This window comes from Arachis ipaensis, chromosome B2, assembly GCF_059453495.1.
Source record: "Arachis ipaensis isolate K30076 ecotype BB chromosome B2, ASM5945349v1, whole genome shotgun sequence".
Classification (NCBI taxonomy): domain Eukaryota; kingdom Viridiplantae; phylum Streptophyta; class Magnoliopsida; order Fabales; family Fabaceae; genus Arachis; species Arachis ipaensis.
This window is the reverse complement of record NC_142437.1, coordinates 80176408-80200330: the sequence shown is the minus strand read 5'-3', so window position 1 is coordinate 80200330 and position 23923 is coordinate 80176408. Positions and strand designations below refer to the sequence as shown.

General features: G+C 37.0%; 2 protein-coding genes across 2 annotated transcripts; both read left to right on the top strand.

Moving 5' to 3' along the window:
- The first annotated feature begins 11154 nt into the window (after positions 1-11154).
- On the top strand, positions 11155-12306 carry LOC148574552 (uncharacterized). Its single transcript, XM_088505914.1, has 2 exons — positions 11155-11409; positions 11620-12306. The coding sequence occupies exons 1-2, from the start codon at positions 11155-11157 to the stop codon at positions 12304-12306; spliced, it is 942 nt and encodes a 313-aa protein (XP_088362040.1).
- A 9068-nt stretch (positions 12307-21374) lies between these two features.
- Positions 21375-23923, top strand: LOC148574551 (uncharacterized). The gene is made up of 2 exons (XM_088505913.1): positions 21375-23755; positions 23863-23923. Exons 1-2 carry the CDS (start codon positions 21375-21377, stop codon positions 23921-23923), a joined length of 2442 nt encoding a protein of 813 aa, XP_088362039.1.

Genomic DNA, 23923 nt, shown 5'->3' with positions numbered 1-23923 from the left:
CAAAACGCATCATGCTAGGGAGAGGTATCTAGCACGATTATAAGGCATGCTTCATTTCCCTCTCCAACCGATGTGGGACCTTACAATCCACCCCCCTAAGGGAGCCCAGCACCCTTGCTGGCACATCGATCCAGGTTCTGGCTCTGATACCATCTGTAACAGACCAGACCACCCGCTAGCACAATATTGTTCGCTTTGGCATACAAGGCCTCACGGTTTTGCCTTTGACGATAGGGATGATAGCCGAAGCCCCCCACACTCACTCGTCAAAACGCGTCATGCTAGGGAGAGGTATCTAGCACGATTATAAGGCATGCTTCGTTCCCCTCTCCAACCGATGTGGGACCTTATAAACATCATCATTTAGATGAACATTATTCATGTCATTACTGTCTCCATAGCAAAAACTCAAAAATGGTTAGTTAACTAGTTAAGTTTACATACACAAACAGAAACAAAACAGAACAGGCGTGACAATATCATATCACAATAGTCGTAACATGTCACATAATATCCAAGTCTTGCTTCTCTCATTCTAGTTACTAACTGCTAACACTTTGCTTTCTAGTGCAAAATATTGCTAGGATAACTAAATGAATTTCGAAAATAAAGCGAGGAAAGAAAAAGGAGCGCCTTAGCAGCTGGAGATGCAATTCTGAAATCACCAGTGTCCTCTTCGGGATTTTCGGGAGTGAATTAAGCAGATCTTAACATTAGAAATTCAATCAATTCATGACCAACAAATCTTAACAAATATATACAAAAACGCTTAAGAAGATTGCAAAGAATAATAATGAAGCAGTGAAAATTAGAGAAGAAAGAACATGAAATGAGGTTCTTCTCCTCCTCCATTAGACTCACCTCAAAACAGAGAATAACACACATAACCCTAGAATTTGCTGAAATGAGAGAGAGATTCAAAGAGCGGAAGAGCACGATCGAAAATGCCAGTGAGATTGAGAACGAGAGTGCGAAGCAGAGATTGAGAGCGAGAGTGTGAAGGAGAACGAGATTTGGGGTGAGATTGAGAGCGAAAGTGTGAAGGAGAACGAGATTTGGAACAGGTTCCCTGATCTTTCTTTCGTCCCAGCAGTTAGGGTAGGTCTTCGATTTTGATTTCCAGGATTGGAATAGGTAACATTTTTGAAGTGTTTTTAAAAAATTATATATATTTACTAACATTTCATTATAAATATTACTTTATATATAATTTTATAATAATCACTAACACTTTAACAAATATTAAGCAATAAATATTACCAAATGCTCAAAATGTAGTAGTGTATGATAATTATGCTAGTAAAGCAGGTTATAATTATAATAATTATGCTAGTAAAAAATATTAATTAAAAATTGATTTTTTATTAAATAATATTACTATCAAATTTTGCGTAGAATGCATCTGACGGTCACATATAGATTTATTTTTAAAAATATTTTATTAAACTATATTAACATCGGTATTTCTGTAGAAAAATTTGGATGTTAATTAAGACACTAAAAAATTAAAATAGCCCCAATATTATCGTTAGATTTTTTTCGATAATAAACCCAAAATAAATTGGCTATTCTAAAAATAGTTGTAGTTGGATATTAGCAATATTTATATTATTAGATTTATTCTGACAGTAATATTATTATCTTTGGATTTTTTTGTGAATCTGTCTGTAAATCTAACGATTTTAAACGAATTTTTTTCCTAGTGATAGCCATTAGGATTTAGTTAAAAGGGTTTAAGTATTTGAAGAAATTAGAGAATATAATTACATAAATTTAAGAGTTATTAATAAGTTTATGCTTTTATAATGAGTTGTATAAGATAAAAAAATCTTTGAGCCTATTCAATAAGTAGTATGTGGCGAAATCAATTACTGAGTTACTGAGAAGTGTATTAGATTATGTTCTCTATATTATTGTTGGGAGAATTTTTTTTTTTTTTTTGTAAAAATGATTTTTCAGGTTATAATAAATTTTTTAAAAAAAATATATACAATTTAGTTAGTAATATTAATTTGTTGAAATTGGGATGATAGAACTCAGAGCTTTAGGGATTGTGGTTAATGGAATTAGGATTATTAGTGTTTACGGTATAGACAATAAGATTTAAATAAAAAAGTTCAAGTATTTTAAATTTGGCATTATAATAAACTAAATTTAAAATTTATTCAATTGATAATTTTATAATAGAATTGGGTAATATAACACTATATGAAATTCGCTGATTTGAATTTATTATCGGATTTAAAGTGGGACGTTACCGTTAAATTTATTGTCAGATTTTTTGTCAATTTAATCAGTTTAATATGATTTTTTGTCATCCAAAAGAATTGTCAGATTTTTTGTCAGTTTAATATAATTTTTTGTCACCCAAAAAATATACAGTCAGATTCGTTAATTCGTCGATAAATTTGAGCGTAAATTTGATTAAACTTAGTTCCAATGTTACTTCGAATTTACTGGTAGACATATCTGACGATAACACAAAAAATAAACACATCATTTTAGTAATCGCATAATCGTTACAATTGAATTTTTCTACTAGTAAATCCGATGATAAATTTAGGGTAAAATTCAAATGCAAATCCCTCTCTCTCATTTTTGCAAACTCTCTCTCTCTGTCCTTTTCTCTCTCTCTCCATTGAAAATGGTTGTTGCACCACCCAAAGCTATCATCGCTATCGCTGAGACTCGTTGTTGCCGCAAATCAGCACGTAGCTGTTGCTACTATTGGAGTTCTATGGAAAATCTCTGCCGCCGCTGTTGCTAGAGTCTTTGTGAAATAATGTTGTTGTCCTTTATCGTTGAAGGTCGTCATTGTCGCTAAGGTCCACCATGCCAGAGATAGTTCTTGTTCATTTTTCTTTTTAATTGTTAAAAAAATTACAAAGACTAAACGCTAGTTTCACCATCGTAAGTTTCACTGCTGTTTCCTGTCACCACTGTATTTCCACCATCCTATAACCATCATCAGAGGCAATGTACCTGTAATTTTCTTATTAGATTATGTTCTCTACATTATAATGTTAGAGTATTTATAGTCCTTTTAGGATCCGTTTAGAATAGATTTTGAAAAAAATATTTATTTTTTCATTTTTTTTAAAATATTTTTTTAATGAACAAAAATTATTTTACATTTAAATAAATTTTAAAAAATTTTCAAGTATTAAAAACGTTTTTTACTTCTAATTTTTTTAAAAGTAAAGTATAGTTAGTTTTTAAAAAAAAGTAAATAACTTTTTTTTAATAAAAATATTTTTTTTAAAAAACTTATTTAAATAAATTTTAAAATAAATAAAAATATTTTATTTTAAAAAAATTTTACTTAAAAAAACAAATCCAAACTAATACTTAATTTGTTGACCCACGTAAAGTGAATAATTTGCATCAAACTTCTTTTTTTTGCATCAAGAATTTTATTTTCGACTAACACTTTATAGGTTAGGGTATAAGGTTTACCAACTTAAAATATAAATAAAAATGATTGTTTTTTTTTCTTAATATATACATATACACTAATGTTTTTCATGTCTAAATTATTTAATTTTGTTATTAAAAAATTAATTCATCTTATTTTAATTTTTATGTTTGACTTTTTATGTATCGAATAATTTAAGGGAGCACAACAATCATAATTATTTAACTTTGGTATATAATTATTTTTGTGCTTATTATGTTACGTTATAATTTAATAATTTATACTAAAAGTACTTGATAATATTATTATTGTAAGACTCCGAATTTTTTAAAATTAAATAATTAACTATTTATGAGTTAATATATTACATTGAGATATAATTTAAAAAAAATTTATTTTTAATAAAAATAATTAAATAAAATTTTATGATTATTAAAATTTAATTTAATTATTATTTATTTTATTAAATTTAATTTATTTATCAAAAAAAATAATTTAATAAAAAAATTATATTATTATTATTATTATTATTATTATTATTATTATTATTATTATTATAATAGTGGCCGAAGCCTAAAGAAACAGAAACAAGCAAAAGCCAAACGTGGCTTGTTTATATATAATCATATACATACATAATTGACACATGTTTTCTTTTATTCCATTAATCATCCTCATACACGCATGGTTGTTCATGCTTTGAAGAAAAAAGAAATCAAAGAGCCGAGGGAGAGAAAGAAAATCGTGAACCCGATGAACTTTCAACTCCGATTTCTTAAGATTCGTAACTCCAATAAAAAAATTTAATCTGATAAAAATGTTTGTATCCTCCTCTTCTACACGTTGGCACCACTTTTAATCGGTGAAAGTTGACGGTGACGTAGCTCCCTTATTCCTTGTGTTCGGCCAACTGGAGTTCTAGGAGGCACAAACGATTTCTGACATTTTTTTCTTCGGCAGCTCGGTCAAAAAGCTTGTCCGTAGCCTCGAGTATTTTGATTTCGTACGGAGGTAGAAAATTTTATTTTAAAATTAAACGTTTTAATCTATGAATACCATTAAAATTTAGTGAATAAGTACAAATAATTTATAAATGTCTCGTGACTGGTTATGTTATTGTGAGTGGTTAATTGATGAAATTGAATTGCGACTGGCTGAATTGAGGCTGTGACTGATGTTGGTTTTCTGATTTTGATGGAATTGTTTAAAATTTTGATTTATGAGATTATGATGAATTGGTTGGTTGTGGCTGAAAATTCTTATTGTTGAGTTAGAAAGTCGGTTTGATTGAATACTATGTAAAATGATTTTCTTTTCTTGATTTGGGGTTAATTTGATATTAAAAATAAGTCCGCATTTGAAACGATTTGAGATAGTAGGAATAAGTTTCATTTGAATCCTTTTGTATAATATTTATTATTATTATTATTTGAAGATCTTTGAAATGTGGTTTTAATTAATGGAAACAAAATTTTCTGGCTTTTCTTAAAAATTGAAACGCGAAATCGAACTAAAGGCTCAATATTAAATAGTTATGTTGGGAATAAGTAGTATGACCACAATCCAATCAATCACGTGTCAAACAATTTGTTATTATTATTATATTAAAATGTTAATATAATAAGGTCCTTGATTAAATTTTAAGATTTATCATTGTGATAGAGATCATAATATTGGGAGATAAATCTTTTATAATTTAATCTAAATTGTTCTTGGTCATAGGATTATTAAAGAAGGACATTAATAATCTGAAAAGATCAATATATGTATAATGGTCATCATTGGATGACGATTAATAGATCTCATTTATTAAATTATATATAGATGGTGCATATAGAGATATGACCATTGAATTGACTCACTTTGAGAATTCCTAATGGTTTTAATTACCGTATATTTGTCAATAGGATATTCTCAAGATGAACATGGTAATAGAGCTTTCTTTGACCTGCGACTATCATAGTAATTAACAATGTATTTATTATACTTTGATTCTGGACACCTAATACCCTATGGTGCTAGTTGAATAGATATTGGGTATGATTTAAATACTTGTAGAATTAATGATTAATCAATAAGGAATCCATCAACTCTTGGTAAAGAGTTTGAGCTCTATGATTATAATGACTAAGATGAATAAAACCTTGGCCAAAGGGATTGAATGAATGAAGAAATGAGTTTCTTAGGTCATTCACAGTTCATTATAATAATGGTAACTAGTTAGAGTTTGACCATTAAACCATACTCTAAGGGTTAACCAAGAGCTGGAAAGATGGAAGGAATTATACTTTGTTCTTCTAAGGTTCTTAGTAAAAATATATTACTTCATACTATCGGGTCGTTGAGGAGTGTTGCTAGACGCCAACCTTGATTAGTAAATTTAGTATGACTAATTTACTACCCGCTTAGTATTGAACATATGGGGTCACACACTAACGAGTGTTCTAATCTTTGCTATAGAATTATTTAATTATTATTTTGATTTGATCAAATAAATAATTATATTAATTCAGATGGAATATTATTATATTTTTTGCTAGCACCAAAAATATAATAATAGTATGATAATTGAGAATATTAAATGAGATTTGAGAATAATTAGTTATTCTATTTCTAAATTTGAATTCTAAATTTAGATGAGATCCTAACTGATTCTATTTCAAATTGAGTTATGATATGATTCATAAATTTAAAAGATTTAGATTTAGAATTTTAAGATATGATTTAAATTTGAATTGAGATTCAAATTTAAAATCAGCAACAAATCTCATACTATATATATGTATGCCAAGAGTGAAGGAATGACAGATGAGAATAACAAGAGTTTTATTCCTTTGCCTCTACACACATAAATGTATGTGAGCCTAATTTTTGAAGAAGAATTTTATGGTGTGCAAAAAGTTGCAAAGAGGTTCTCAATTTAGATCAGATATCCATTAGTCAAGGAGTTGACAGCAAAGGTTGGTCTCGGTGTGGATACGCATAGCGCCTTCATACCATCGAAAGAGAAAGTGATTTTTACTAGCGTAAACAGGTATTTAGATCTGATCTATATATTGTATATTATTGGAATAAATTTAAGTACAAAATAGATCTTTAAGGATTACTTTATTTTTTTCCGCTGCGTGTTATGAACACATGGTAAGCCTTCAAGTTAGTAAGGAAAACAAGTTAGTAACACCTTACTTTTGGTACGATCATGACGTGCTAAAAGTTAGGGTGTTACATTATGATATCAGAGCAGTTTGTTCCTGTTAGTGCATTGGGAATGGAATGACTATGCTTCACTACATACTATAAGTGTTTATCATGCAATAGGGCTTATCTTAATGACAAGAGTTTGAGTTTTAGATGCATGACTGTCTATTAATTAACGTTGTTAGCTTACCGTTGCATATCTACTGATATTAAGTCTGGCCAACTTAATGTTGATGGTTTATGTGTCCGAAAAGATAATAGGTTATTATAGACGAATTGGAATTGATAGGTAATGGATAATGCGAGTCACGTAGCTCGAGGATGCTAGGATTTTCTTTTCGTGCTTGGTCTCAACTTATGATTCTCGTTTACGTCGCTTAGCTTGGCATATCTTTTCTTCTTTGTTACTTTCATTGAAGTTCCTTGACTCAGATTCCTTCCTTGAACCCTAATTTGACCATTCTTTGATTGTATTTTATTATTCGTCCATAATCTTGTTTGATTGTATTCTTGAGAGTTTGTTTGAGTCTTTAAAAAATATCCATCTTTATCATTGATTATACTTTTCTTCATGAATCCTGTGCTCGTTGATCTGATCTTGAACTTGTTTTGGCGTAATGCATGATCCTTAAATTTCGAGCGGTTTAAACCTTGAAAGTTTCGATTCAAATTAGGCTACCTGTAATTTGATTATTTTACTTCATGTCTAATGTATATCTTGATCTGGCCATATTCTTTATTATCTCTTAAATTCTCGACATCATAGTCCCTAACCTTGAATTTGAGACGAAGTAATATGCGAGTTAGAGTACAGTAAAGTTTTTTATTTGTCAAGAGAATAAGAACGAGTGAGCGCCACCCATATTATCATAACGTGAACCCATCAAACCTGTTTTGAGATTTTTGTACCTTATTATGCCCTCTTTCCTTGTTTTATAAGTAATTAAGACCATGAGGCTTTTTATATCTAAAGCGATTTTCGAGGATGAAAATTTTTATAAGTGGGGTAGGATGTAAGACTCCGGATTTTTTAAAAATTAAATAATTAGCTATTTATGAGCTAATATATTACATTGAGATGTAATTTTTTTTAAAAAATTATTTTTAACAAAAATAATTAAATAAAATTTTATGATTGGATTTATTTCTTCAAATCCGAGTATATTCTGAGGCTCCGAACACCACCACAACAGGAACTTCTCCCCTAAATTCTCATATAAGTAGAATGGAAACTCGTCCTCTACACTTGCAACCTTCAGAAACATTTCCTTAAAATACTTGAACGAAGACTTATACAACTTAAACACAGCAAAACCTGGAGAACTATTCAGGTTAACCCAACCACCCTTCCAAACATATTTGGCCTGAAACATACAAAAGAACAGTTCCAACGACGGTTTCTCTTCTAGATACTCTATCAACACCTCAAAACTTCGCAAAAAAGCTCATCTATTGGGATAAAGCTGAGAGGGGGCGCAGTTCAACTACCTTAACACCTGACACTGAAACTCTGAGAATGGAAGCCTCACTCTCAGTTCTTCTATAATACAGCTATAGATAAAGAAATATTCAAACCCATCTACTTTATGATACACACGGTCATCAATAGAACACGGCAACAGTTTTATATGAATCCCTGAACACCCCTTCACTATCTTCTTCAAGTCTATTTCTTTCACAGCATCCACATCTCTGAACAGTGTTTTATGCATTTTCACATCCTCGCTCACCCAATTGTCTGACCAGTCCACCTTATCCCTCTTCTCTTTCTCTCTCTCAAAACCCATATTAAGCAAACAAAATTTGAAAGCTGCAGAAGAAAAATACAGAGGAAATGGAGGAAACTAGAATGTACCTCGTTTGCTCATTCTTTCCCAGAAACTTGCACAGCCAACTTTTAATCCAAGTGAAACTATACTCCAAGAGCAAAGCTGTTCACATTACAATACACTTACCCAAAGGTAACCCCCACCGGTTAAGTTTTCCACGTCAACTCCATCAATCAACTCACCGGTCCAAATGGCATTGGAAATGACAAACCTCTTAAATACCATCATAATTTACCTCTCTCTTCATTTATAACTATTACTTTTTCCAGTTATTTATTTTCAAATTAATGTTTTAATAAAGCATCTTGACCTGGGGGCTCCAACCCTCCTTTAATGGCCGAGTTATGAACCCACTCAATAGCCGACTTATGATTTCATTAGAAGCTCAACCTGCTTCATTAAATCTTATTCCCAGGTTAAGTTTAGGGGCTATGATATGGTTGTTACACATCCGACCTCATAATTCAGCATTATAACCATAACTCGGCAATTTTCGTAACAACTAGGCCGTTACGCGTTACAAGTTCATTAAGAACCTAATGATTGCCTTTTAATTCGGATGATCAGCAAATGTATAACCGACCAATAGTACTCCACCTATAAGAGGTATGACATCTTCTCCTTTAGCAACACATTGAATTCTCAATATTGACTTAAGTTTCGGAGTGCCTTTGTAGGTATACTCCCCCCTTGTTTCTTGCTCACGCTCTAAAAATTGGACATCCCTTCGGAGTAAAGCTCAAATTTTCACAAGGCTCAAAGGTCGGCACCGAAGATAACAACTCGGCGTCGATTCCCAGGGACCGAGCTCTCCCTTCAGGTATCCATACAAGAACAACTATTGATCCGGCCGTTACAAATATCAACTCATAACTCGGCATTAAGAGTCATAACTCAGCAGAACGCATCGTAATTCGGCGTTACATTATTAATTGGTGTTATAGCCATTAATCGGTGTTACAGCCATTAATCAGCGTTACAGCCATTAATCGGCAATTTACGTTACAACCAGACCCAGCATCTCATATCCTGAAACGCCCAATATAACGAAATGATTCATAACAGCCTAATCATTGCTCTTCAATTCCGAAGACCAATAGAAAAGTAAACCTTAATTCATCTATAAAGGTATGGTATTTTATCTTATGGACACATTGAATTTTCAATATTAACTTAAGCTTCGGAGTGCCTTTGCAGGTACACTCCCCCCTTGTTCCTTGCTCACGCCTAGCGCAATTGGACATCCCCTTGGAGAAAAGCTCGGACTTTCACAAAAGCTCAAAGGTCGTCACCGAAGATAATAACTCGGCGTCGACTCCCAGGGACCGAGCTCTCCCTTCAGGTATCCATACAAGAACAATTAGCGCCCACCGTGGGGCCGAGAATATAATCCCTTCCATATATCATCGGCCTCGAGGTTCTCGTTTGAAGTCATGGCTGAACGACTTCCACCCACACCATCCGAACTCCTTCAGATGGTGACCGAGTTGCGGTAAGCCAACCAGCACATGGCCAAAGAGATACCGACAACGATCGGCAAGAACCGACAGGAGAAATCGAGCATCAGTCAGGATTAACACACGTCTCTGAAACCGCTCGGCACGAAGAGGAGCAACCCGAGCATAATGAGGAAGCTCGGTCAGACGGCGAGGATGACAATCAGGAAAGTTCTCCTGGGCCATTCACGGCCGAGGTGATGAATTTCCTGTTAACCAGGAGGTTCATTCTGCCGACCACCGTATCTCCCTCTGATGGGTTAGGTGATCCGAAGAAATACATCAAAAAGTTCACCTCCATAATGATAGTAAACGGTGCATCTGATAAAGTTTTATGTCGTTGCTTTCCATCTTACTTAGACGATCCTGCACTTGATTGGTTTTGTTCTTTACCTACAGGTTCTATTTCTCACTTTCGAGACCTATCAAAGCCCTTTGAGGAGCACTTTCCTGGATCAGCCATTTACCTACACGACTCTGATAACCTGAATACAGTCAAGCAAGACCAGCACGAATGCCTTATGGACTACATGACGCGCTTTACAAAGATAGCCATGAGTATACCCAACCTCCACCCCGAGGTAGAATTGCACACAATAAAAAGCGGACTCCGACTAGGAAAATTCTAGGAAACTATTGTTGTAGCCAAACCTAAGACTACGGCCGAGTTCTGTGAAAAGGATAAAGGTCAGATCGACATCGAGGAACTTTGGCAAGCTCAGAAAACAGAAAAGCTTCACTACAGAGACGACGACAAAACGCGAGACAATAAGAAGAATTTCAAACCAACTCCACGATATGAGTCCTACACAAAATTCAACACCAAGCGCGACGACATCATCAAGGAGATCTTGAATTCAAAATTAATCAAACCACCAAGAAAAGCTGGTAGTTACCCATATTCAAAAGGCGCGGACCGATCAAAATACTGCTCTTTCCACCAAAAGCATGGACACACTACCGATGACTGTGTCATCGCCAAAGACCTTCTGGAGCGATTAGCTCGGCAAGGTCACCTGGACAAATACATCGGCAGCCACATACAACGGCAAACACCCCCTTCTGGCGACCAAAGCTCGGCCACACAGCATGGCCGAGATAAAAACCGACCGAACAACAACCATCCCGAACAACCAGTACGTATAATTAACTGTATTTCCGGAGGTTTTGCAGGTGGAGGAGCCACAAGCTCGGCATGAAGTGATCTTACCGAGCTATGCTTTCCATCAATGCCGATCAAACTCAACAGCAGACACTACCATACTCTCCGCAGATAACATTCCAGACAGCCGATCATAACAACAGTGTAGCAAATCTAGATGACCCGGTCATTATCTCCCTACAACTCAGAGATCTCCTAGTAAAAAAGGTGTTGCTGGACCCAGGGAGCAGTGCCGACATTCTCTTTTACTCCACATTCCAGAAAATAAAACTGAGCAATAACATCCTCCAACCTTCCACTGGTGACCTGGTAGGTTTCTCAGGTGAGAGAGTCCCGGTTATGGGCTCTGTGTGGTTACAAACCACACTTGGTGAGTTTTCCTTGTCAAAAACTTCAGATATTCAATACTTAGTGGTTGAATGTTTTAGTTCTTACAATTTAATACTTGGCCGACCTTTCTTAAATAGGTTCGGCGTTATAGTATCTACAATTCATCTCTGTGTTAAGTTCCCTTTGCAGGATAACACAATTACAACCATTCACAGTGATGCCCGAGAAGCCAGAGAATGCTACAACAACAGTCTCAAAAGACCTAACTCAAACACAAAAGTCCATGTTCACAACATCGGTAGCCTGGACGACCTACCAGCTCTGGCTGATCTTGATCCCAGAGCGGGAACCCTTGAAAGACTAACCCCAATAGAAGAACTGCATAAAATCTATTTCACAGAAAGCACGGACAAATTCACATACGTCGGCTCAACATTATCCTCAAAAGAGAAATCGTCATTCCGAGCATTCTTACAGCAAAATGCCGACCTGTTTGCTTGGACCCCAGCTGATATGCCAGGCATCGATCCATCCATCATATCCCACAAGTTGGCATTAGATCCATCTGTCCGACCAGTAGCACAGGAAAAAAGAAACCTCGGCCATGACCGAAAACAAGCTTCCCTAGAAGAAACCAAGAAGCTCATCAATGCGGGCTTCATCCAAGAAATCAGATTCACAACATGGCTGGCGAATGTCGTCATGGTAAAAAAACATAACGGTAAATGGCACATGTGTGTTGATTTCACCGATCTCAACAAAGCATGCCCCAAAGATTCCTATCCTTTGCCCTCTATTGATTGCTTAGTTGATAATGCCTCTGGTTATGAAAAATTCAGCTTTATGGATGCATATTCTGGCTATAACCAGATCTAAATGCATCCATCTGATCAAAATAAGACAGCCTTTATTACTGAATATGAAAACTATTGTTATAAAGTCATGCCATTTGGCCTTAAGAATGCAAGTGCAACATATCAACGTCTAATGGACAAAGTCTTAGCCAAACAGATTGGCAGGAACATTGAGGTCTTCATTGACGATATAGAAGCCAAGAAAAAGATTGGCAACAATCACCTTCATGACCTCGCAAAAATCTTCGGTCAACTAAGAAAATACAACATGCGGTTAAATCCTGAGAAGTGCGCATTCGGCGTCCAGAGCGGCAAATTCCTCGGCTTCATGCTCACAAGCCGAGGTATCGAAGGGAATCCATAAAAATGGCGAGCTATTTTAGACATGACAAGCCCACAAACCATCAAAGAAGTCCAGCGATTTATAGGGAGACTTGCTGCACTCTCTAGATTTTTACCCTGCCTAGCTTCTAAATCTTTATGTTTTTTCCAATCTTTAAAAAAGAAAAAAAGCTTTCCGTTGGACTGATGACTGCGAACAAACATTCCAAGTTATTAAAGAAAATCTTTCAAAACCACCAATCTTACAAACCCCTATTCAGGGAGAACCATTATTCTTGTATTTATCTATCACTAACTGGGCTATAAGCTCTGCTCTTGTTTCAGAAAGGGAAAAGAAGCAGTTCCCGATCTATTTTACCAGCAAAACATTACAGAATGCCGAGATTCGATATCCGAGCATTGAGAAGCTGGCCCTAGCCCTGGTCTTCTCGGCCAAAAGACTCCGACCATATTTTCAGAGCCATGAAATCCATGTTCGGACAGATCATCCTTTGCGACAAGTCCTTCAGAAACCTAAGCTGGCTGGCCGACTAGTAAAATGGTTGGTGGAGCTATCAGAATTTGATATCAAGTACGAAGGCCATACATCTATCAAGTCCCAATTCTTGGCCGACTTCATCGCCGAGTTCTCAGTACTAGACACAACTGAAGACTACATCGAATGGTCTTTATACGTCGATGGGTCCTCCAACCCACAAGGATGTGGAACAGGTATCATACTTGATGCTAGCCACGGCAAAATCATCGAACATTCCCTCAATTTTTCATTTAAAGCAAGCAACAATCAAAGTGAGTATGAAGCCCTAATTGCCGGCCTTAGACTCGCTGCTGACCTAAACATCACCGAACTTAAGGTATACTTCGACTTTTACTCATCATCCAGCAAGTAAACAACTTATACCAAGTAAAGGACCCTTTTCTTTCTAAATACCTTAACATTGTACAAAATTTACTTTCAAAATTTTCTAAATACGAAATACAGCACATACCCAGGGAGAGTAATGGCCTAGATGACATTCTGTCTAAACTCGCCAGTACTCAACCAAACGGGTCATCCCTTTATCAGTCAACATTGCTTAAGGCAAGCATTGAACTCACAGAAATCTTAAGTGTAACACAGGGAGCAGATTGGAGATCTCCGTACATAGACTATCTTAGGACAAGAATCTTGCCAGACGATGTCGAAAATGTCCGACACTTTCACCGACAAGCTTCCTTTTTACAATTTATAAAAACTACCTATATAGACGAGGATTCTCTCGTCCGTTACTAAAATGTCTTTGCAAAACAGAAGCCGAGCTTACACTTGCCGAGGCACATGAAGGGATCTGTGGTACACACCTCGGAGCCCGAAGTCTCTCTTCAAAAATCCTCAGAGCTGGATTATACTGGCCGACAATACGACAGGATTGCCAAGCAAAAGTTAAAAGCTGTAACAACCGCCAGAAACACAGTCTGATCAAACATCTCCCGGCCGAACTCCGACACTGTTCCGAGGTAAGTTGGCCCTTGAACCAATGGGGCATAGATATCCTCGGCCCTTTCCCCACAGCAGCAGGATAAGTAAAATTCCTGGTTGTAGCAATTGACTATTTTTCCAAATGGATAGAGGCACAGCCCCTAGCCAAGATCACATCACAACATATACTTTCTTTTGTCTGGAAATATATTATTTGTCAATTTGGCATCCCTCGGCACATTATCACAGATAATGGTCGCCAGTTTGCCGATCAAAAATTCACATCCTTTTTGTAGGAACTAAAAATCAATCAACATTTCTCGTCAGTGGAGCATCCACAAACAAACGGCTTAGCAGAAGCTGCAAATAAAGTAATACTACACGCACTAAAAAAGAAACTGGATGATGCAAAAGGCCTCTGGGCCGAGCTTATCCCAGAGATCATATGGGGATACAACACCACAATTCACTCAACCACAAAGGAAACACCCTTCCGGTTAGTCTACGGTTAGTCGACCAAGATTTTTTCCAAAAAGGGTTTTGCTTGGAGAGGTTTTAACGAGGCTAGCATAACTGGCCCTTTGAAATCAAAGGTTTTACAATAAATAAATTTATTATCTAGTCAATACTCTTTGCATTTCATACTTCTCATTTATTTGATATTTATACCACCGATCTATACTCCGAACCGACTATTCGGTAACAATCAGTCAAAACAGCCGAACTATAATCTAACTCCGACCATTTGGATACTATCAATCAAACGAACTACCGATCTATATTCTGAATCCGATCATTCAGATTCTATCATTCAATCAACTAACCGATCTTAATCGGAATCCGATTACTCGGATACAATCAATCAATGCAATAGCCGACCTTAATCGAAAACCGATCACTCGGATACAATCATTCAATTAGCTAACCGATCTTATTCGAAATCTGACCACTCAGCAACTATCATTCAATCAAAAAGCCGAATCCGAATCCGATCATTCGGAAACTTTCAAATACCGATCTTACTCGGAAGCCGATCAGTCCGAAACTATCAATCAAATCGAGTAGCCGAATCTGAAACCGATCATTCAGAATCCATCATTCAAACAAATATCCGACCTTATCGCAAAACCGACTATTCAGAATACATCACTCCAACCGATTACCGACCAATACTCGGAAACTGACTATTCAAATTTTATCAAAAATTACTGCCGATTATTAAACAATCCAGTTACACAAAATATTATCAAACATACACTATGCCTACTAATCGGTATCTCAAATAAACTTGGCCTACTCGGCCTCTCCATGATACTTCTCCATCAAATTAATGGCATTATACCATTAACACCATTAACATGTTTGGCTTCAAGACAGAGTCACAAACAGATAAACAGCCACATATCATACAAACAACAATATCATATTATAGTAATAACATGCACAAATAGCATGTCATCAACAGCATAAAAGGTTGTTTTTCTCCAAAAATCAATAGCAACATAACATTACAAAATAAGCTCACCTCAGGAGCAAATTGGTTTACCAAACAAAATACATATAACAAAATCAGATCTAAACCTATTCAACATTTTCACCCCCCTGCTTAGCAGCACCATCGTCCTCCACCATGACCCCATCCTGCACAATCTTTCCTGGATCCATCTGAGAAAAGTCAACTCCAGGTGCAAGAAATTTGGCTTGAATAGAAGCTCTCTCAAAACCTTCAATAAAAGAATCCAAAATCTCCCCTTGCTTACTCTTTTTAGTTTCTTGCAGCTGCCTCGTTAACTCAATAACACGAGTACTCATACTGGAGAGATCGGCCTCTTTCTTCTTAAGGTCCTCCACTTCCTTCGAATAATTTTTCTTTGTTAACAACAAATCCTTCTTTACCTCAGCAAGCTCCGCCTCAACCTCGGCAACCCTAGCCTTTTTCAAATCTAACTCCTCTTGTAACTTTGGATCCAACTTTTTAACTTGAGCTTTCAAATGTCTCTTTTCTCGGCTACGCCCCAAACTAGCAAGACGTAGACCCACAACCTTAGAAAAAACATCATTAGCATAATCAACTACAAATAAGTCAAACAAACCAACAAATTTATACTCACCTGCATATACCGATCAATGGCCACATCCCCAACCTCCTCCGCCAAGATAACATCGGACGGAGTCTGACAAACTTCATCAGCAGTTATCATGAATGGATAATCCTTTCCCCAGAAAGAGGAACCCCCACCTTGCTCGACAAAATCATGCAACCTTTTCTGATTATCAGAAAAATCCTAAACTTCCTCCATTGGAACTTCTAACCCATCACCCGAATCCTCGGATAGGTCCACCACGTCAGCTTTCTTTCTTTTTAAAATCACATCTCTCCTACTCGGCTTTGGCTGATCAACTCGCCATCATCAATCTTATCCGCTTTGGACGAAGATCCTTCTTTATCCAGACCTTTACTCCTCACCCGAGCCCTCAAATTCGCGGCAGACACGCCAGGATATTTACCTCCTGCAAAGTAAACAAAACCAAACATTGATTGCATAACCCGATACAACAACCAAATTGAAAACCTTACCTAAATATTCTATAACAGCCGCCTTATTATCCTCCCACTGCAGCAGTTCATATACAGAAATCAATTCCTTACGATCAACAACCTCAGTCAAATATTCAATAACACATTCATTCCTCGCACTTATAACCTCCCGCCCCAGAATACTCTGAGGCTCCGAACACCACTACACAGGAAATTTCTCCCCAAAATGCTCATCCATATAAAAAGGGAACTCTCCCTAAACACTTCTAACCTTTACATACATTTCTTTGAAATTTTTAAAAGAGGATTTGTACAGTTTGAAAACACCAAAACGGGGTGAACTATTCAAGTTCACCTAACAACCCTTCCAAACCTCTTTCGCTTGAAATAAAGAAAAGAATAACTCCACTGTCAGTTCCTCCTCCAGAAACTCCATCAGAATTTCAAAACTACGAAGGAATGCCCAACCATTAGGGTGAAGTTGGGAAGGTGCACAATTAAGCTATTTCAACACCTGACACTCAAAATTCGTAAATGGCAACTTCATCATCAACTCCTCCAAAACACTGTTGTACATATAGAAAAACTCAAAACCTTCGCCTCTGTGGAAAACCCTGTCACCTGGAGAACAAGGAAACAGCTCCAACCGGACCTCAGCACCTACCCTAATAATCTTACTACTATCAATCTCCTTCACAGCATCCTCATCCAAAAACAAAGACACACGATTTCTCATGTCCTCATTAACCCAATCATAGGACCAATCAATCTTCTCTTTTTTCTCCTTTTCGAAACCCATCAGTAACCAAATAATGAAGGAAAAGAAGCAAAAAAACAGAATGAAGAAGAAGAAAACATAAAATGAAGGAGGAGGAACATAGAGGATTTTAAGAGTGTTTTAATTAAACACACTTTACCACCTATTTCGATTCCATTGCCCACAACTCAAATTAGTTACCTCAAAAATAGTGAACCACATTGGAAATATGCACGCTCTGCAACGTGCATTTAATTATTTCTCTCTCATAATCATATCACTACTTAGCATTAATAACTGTTTAATAAAGCACCTTGAACTGGGGGCTACAGGGTAGAACCACACGCCGAACTATTCAGCAGCCGACTTATACATCATTTAAAGCTTGACCTGCTTCATTAAACATATTCCCAGGCTAAGCATGGGGGCTATGATCTGGCCATTACAAATATCAAGTCATAACTCGGCATTAAGAGTCATAACTCAGCAGAACGCATCATAATTCGACGTTACATTATTAATCGACGTTACAGCCATTAATCGGCAATTTACGTTACAATCAGACCCAGCATCTCATATCCTAAAACGCCCAATATAATAGAATGATTCATAACAGCCTAATCATTGCTCTTTAATTCTGAAGACCAACAGAAAAGTAATCGACCTTAATTCATCTATGAAGGTATGGTATTTTATCTTATGGACACATTGAATTCTCAATACTGACTTAAGTTTCGGAGTACCTTTGCAGGTACACTCTCCCCTTGTTTCTTTCTCACGCCTAGCGCAATTAGACATCCCCTTGAAGAAAAGCTCAGACTTACACAAAATCTCAAAGGTCGTCACCAAAGATAACAACTCGGCGTCGACTCCCAGAGACCGAGCTCTCCCTTCAAGTATATATACAAGAACAATTATTATTATTATTATTATTATTATTATTATTATTATTATAGTGGCCGAAGCCTAAAGAAACAAAAACAAGCAAAAGCCAAACGTGGCTTGTTTATATATAATCATATACATACATAATTGACACATGTTTTCTTTTATTCCATTAATCATCCTCATACACGCATTGTTCATGCTTTGAAGAAAAAAGAAATCAAAGAGCCGAGGGAGAGAAAGAAAACCGTGAACCCTGATGAACTTTCAACTTTGATTTCTTAAGATCTGTAATTCCAATAAAAAAATCTAATCCGATAAAAGTATTCATATCTTTCTCCTCTACACGTTGGCGCTACTTTTGATCGGTGAAAATTGACGGTGATGTAACTCTCTTACCCCTTGAGTTCGGCCAACTGGAGTTCTAGGAGGCACAAACGATTTTTGATATTTTTTTCTTTGGCAGCTCGGTCAGAAAGTTTTTCCGTAGCCTTGAGTATTTTGATTTCGTACGGAAGTAGGGAATTTTATTTTAAAATTAATCGTTTTAATTTATAAATGCCATTAAAATTTAGTGAATAAGTGCAAATAATTTATAAATATCTCGTGACTAGTTTTGTTGTTGTGAGTTGTTAATTGATGAAATTGAATTGCGACTGGTTGAATTGTGACTGTGACTGATGTTGGTTTTCTGATTTTGATGGAATTGTTTAAAATTCTTATTTATGAGATTATGCTGAATTGGTTGGTTGTGGCTGAAAATTCTGATTGTTGAGTTGAAAAGTCGATTTGATTGAATACTATGTAAAATGATTTTCTTTTCTTGATTTGGGGTTAATTTGATATTAAAAATAAATCTGCATTTGAAATGATTTGAGATAGTAGGAATGAGTTTCATTTGAATCCTTTTGTATAATATTTATTATTATTAATAATTATGTGATTATTATTATTATTTGAAGATCTTTGAAATGTGGTTTTAATTAATAGAAACAAAATTTTTCGGCTTTTCTCTTAAAAATTAAAACGTGAAATCGAACTAAAGGCTTAATATTAAATAGTTAGTAAGGAAAACGAGTTAGTAACACCTTACTTTTGATACGATCATGACGTGCTAAAATTTAGAATAGGAAAAGTCTAGGGAGCCAGCAATTTTATTGAATTTTGGCCAGCATGTAACCAGCAGAGAAAGGTGAGTCATTAGATGAAATCTCACACCAATCTCACACCATTAGATCATCATTAATGACTATTTGATGGCTACTAATCACAAAAGTTGCTGGTCCCTAGCATTGCTGTTTAGAATATTACAATTATTGTATGTTATTATCAAATCACTTCTAATAAAAAAAAAAGTAGTTAATAATATCACTACTTTATTGTATGTTACGTTATAACTTTTTTTTTCTAGTCACCAAAAAAAAGCACTTCTAATAAAAAAATTTCATAAAAGATAAAATAATGAAATGAAAGGTAATTTGACAAAATCACTCTCTTATATTAAAACCTGATAAAAAAAAAAAAAAAGGCATCTATCGAAAATTTAGTAATAATAGAAAAATATTTTGATGAAAGAAAGATATTGATGAGTGATATGTGAATTGTAGTAATAAAATTATTTATACATATGAAATATTATTGCTGCGTTATAATAATTTAAAAGATGAACATTTCTTTTTTCTGAATGGTAATTGATTTACCAATTACCAATAGTCTTCTAAAACAACCTACAAAATGATGCCATCTTAAACAATGCAAGAGGGGACTAAATCCTCCACTCTCAATTTGGCTCGCTAATTTTGTGACACCATTCCCATGTAGTCATATACGTAAGTTTTTTTGGATAAAAATATGATGATTTTTAAGGATAAACTATGTACGTAATGCGATTGATTTAATAATGGAAGTTGATGCATCATCGGATAAGCGGTGACGTTAGGGTGACGTCTAAGCAGTCCTCGCCGGAGCCTTCATGATCTTTGCATAGTGGCTCTACGACGAAGAGGAGGACACCGGTGGTGACAGGTCAGGTTCAGATGAAGACGGGGCAAGTGTGTACACGTGGCGAGCAGTTATTGGTGAGCTCAGTACAGATAGTGACTGAAAGATGGCGATGTAAAGCCATGTTTGCTGGTAGAGATGAGAGCAAGTAGCTAGTGGGGGATCGATTTTTTCTTTTTGGATTTTGTAATACAATAATTGTTATTTCTTTGCCCTACTCCCAGGTACTTTCTTGACGTTATGCTTTTTTTTTTTTAAACCTCTACACCGGCTGATGTAAAGAAATAAAGAATATGTATACTGTTAGAAGAAGGAACGACGGGCCGCGCGTATGGAGAGAGAAAGTTGGCGAGGTGTTTTTACAATGCTCGACTACAGCAGAGAGCACTGGTTTTTTATGCAGTTCGGTTTGATTGATTCTCACCGATTTTTCTCTTGAAACGGTCTTGGTTTTGGATTGAACCGGATTAGAGTCTGATTTATTAATTTTTCAATCTAACCGATCAATTCAATTTAGTTTTTACAACTATGGTTTCATATTTTTCGAATAAATTGCCTTATCATGTGATGCGTACCACGCCATAATCGGCATGGAGGTTCAGTTGCAGACTGACCTTAAAAATCGGAACCAAGTAGAACAGAACAAACAAACTTTATAAATTATCTCCGAAACTGAATACACCACTCAATCACGTCTCTTCACAAGATATCCATAACGGCACTTGACCAGGAATATCGGAACTAACAAGGAGCTCACCAGCAAACTCGAGGAGCCTATAAATCTTACCCCCCTGATTCAGAAAGGGCAGGTTCCACATTCACTTCTAGTTATTTACTCTTTATTCATTAATTATTCTCCCACTTACTTGAGCGTCGGAGTGCTTTGTGCAGGTGCTCCCGCCGCCGTGTTTCAGAAGGCCGAGGTTAAACTCACATTGTTACTCGAGGACAACATATAATCCAGCCACGCATCCAAGTGCTCGGCCGGAGATCATCAACCTCGGTCATCACAGACGGAACATTTGGCGCCCACCGTGGGGCCAATCTAACCCCACTTTATTCCCACTCTCTTTTCTTCTCTTACGCAGGACCCATTAATTTGAGGACATGGCTGACAATGGAGTCCCTCAACCCAGTCAGGCCGAACTCATGGTCCAGCTGGCCGAACTACAAGCAGAAGTCAAGAGATTAGCTGAGCTATCCACGCAGAACAGCAAGCAAGAGGAAAACAACTCCAAAGGTCCAACCCAAGGTCGAGCCGATCTAATCTGTGCCAACCCCCCCAAGGAAAAGCTGACCTTGGACAACCCGTTTTCCGAGGAGATCACAAACTACCAAATGCCAAAACATTTCACTCTCCCTTCCTTTCTTGAGCCGTACAAGGGGATTGGTGACCCCCGGGCTCACCTAAAGAAATTTCAATCCATGATGTTTTTTAACGGACCTAACAATGACCCTGTGCTTTGCAGAGCTTTCCCTACTTACCTCGATGGGGCTGCCCTGTTATGGTTCTCGAAATTGTCTGCAGGATCAATCTCCTCTTTCGAGGAATTAGCTAGGTCATTCATCGACTATTTCGCGGCAGCTCGGATTTATGTGCATGGATCGGACTATCTCAGCACCATTCGCCAGGGCCCACAAGAAAGCTTGAAGGACTACATGACCAGGTTCACAGACGCCACCATGGAACTACCTGACCTGAACCCAGCCATCCACCTACATGCCCTCAAGGCTGGTCTCAGGCCCGGAAAGTTCAGAGAAATCATCGCAGTGACTAAGCCAAAAACACTAGACGAGTTCCGCGAAAGAGCAGCGGGGCAAATGGAAATCAAAGAGCTTCGGGAAGCCGACAAAACAGAAAGGAGGCCGAGAAAAGAGGATGACAGATCTTCCAGGCCAGCAAATGCTAAAGACCTCGGCAGATCATTCAAGCTCACTCCGAAGTTCGATAACTATACCAAATTCAACACAAAGAGAGAAAGGATAATAAAAGAAATACTCAATGCTAAAATCATAAAACCACCTACCAGGGCGGGAAGCTACCAGGATCAGAGATTCGTTGATAAAAGCAAACATTGTGCCTTCCACCAGAAATATGGCCACACGACCAACGAATGTGTGATAGCCAAAGACCTCCTCGAGAGATTGGCGCGGCAGGGCCTCCTCGACAAATACATTGAGGGTAGAAAACACAGAGAAAATAACAAGGAAGAGCGACAACAAACCTCAGCCAATAAAGACACCAACAAGTGGCCGAGCAATAACCCCCCCAAAGGCATCATAAACTGCATATCTGGAGGATTCGCAGGAGGGGGTGAGACGATCTCAGCAAGGAAACGAAGCTACCGTGCCATGTTAGCAATCGAAGAAACAACGCTACCAAACAACAAGGACATACCTGACTTAGAAATCACATTTAACCAAACCGACATATGCTCGGCTGTTCCAAATTCGGACGACCCGGTGGTAATATCGATCCAAGCCGGCGACCTTCTGGTAAGGAAAGTCCTTTTGGACCCAGGTAGTAGTGCAGATGTTCTCTTTTATTCTACTTTCTTAAAAATGAATCTATCTGAAAAACTAATACAGCCCTCGTCCGGAGAATTAGTAGGGTTCTCTGGCGAGAGAGTACCAATCAAAGGTTACATATGGCTAAGGACGACGATGGGAAACAACCCATTATCAAAAACCTTAGACGTACAATACCTAATAGTTGATTGCCCCAGCCCCTACAATATTATCCTCGGACGACCTGCCCTGAATATGTTCAGGGCAGTCATATCTACTTATCATCTGTGTGTTAAGTTTCAGGCGCAAGACAGCAAGATAGTGACAATACATTCTGATCGACAACAAGCTCGGCAATGCTACAATGCTAGCTTAAAAAAATCGGACATAAGCCACAAACAAAGGGAGGTCCATGCAATAAATGGCACAGAAATCTTATCCCTGGCCGAGCTTGATCCTCGAGGAGATACCCAGGAAAGACCTCAACCAGCAGATGAGCTACACAAGATCCAGCTAACTCAAGTCCCGGGACAGGTGACTTACATCGGCCAAGCACTAATAGGACAACAGAGATCGGAATTGATAAAGTTACTACAAGACTATGCTGACTTGTTCGCCTGGACCCCGACAGATATGCCTGGCATTAGCCCAGATATCATCTGCCACAAGCTAGCCACTAACAAGACATGCCGACCCATAGCCCAGAAAAAGCGAAACCTCGGCACAGAGAAGTCAAAAGCGGCCTTAGAAGAAACAGAAAAGCTCCTCAAAGCCAACTTCATCAAAGAGATCCGTTTCACCACATGGCTCTCAAACGTGGTAATGGTAAGAAAAAACTCAGGTAAATGGCGCATGTGCGTCGACTTTACAGATTTAAACAAGGCATGTCCCAAGGATGCTTATCCCCTGCCATGCATCGATAAACTTGTAGACAACGCCTCAGGTTTTAACAGCTTGAGCTTCATGGATGCATACTCTGGGTACAACCAGATTCTAATGCATCCAGAAGACCAAAGCAAAACAGCATTTATAACTGAACATGGTAATTTCTGTTATAGAGTTATGCCATTTGGCCTTAAGAATGCAGGTGCAACCTACCAGCGTCTGATGGACAAAGTATTCCGACACCAAATAGGTCGGAATATTGA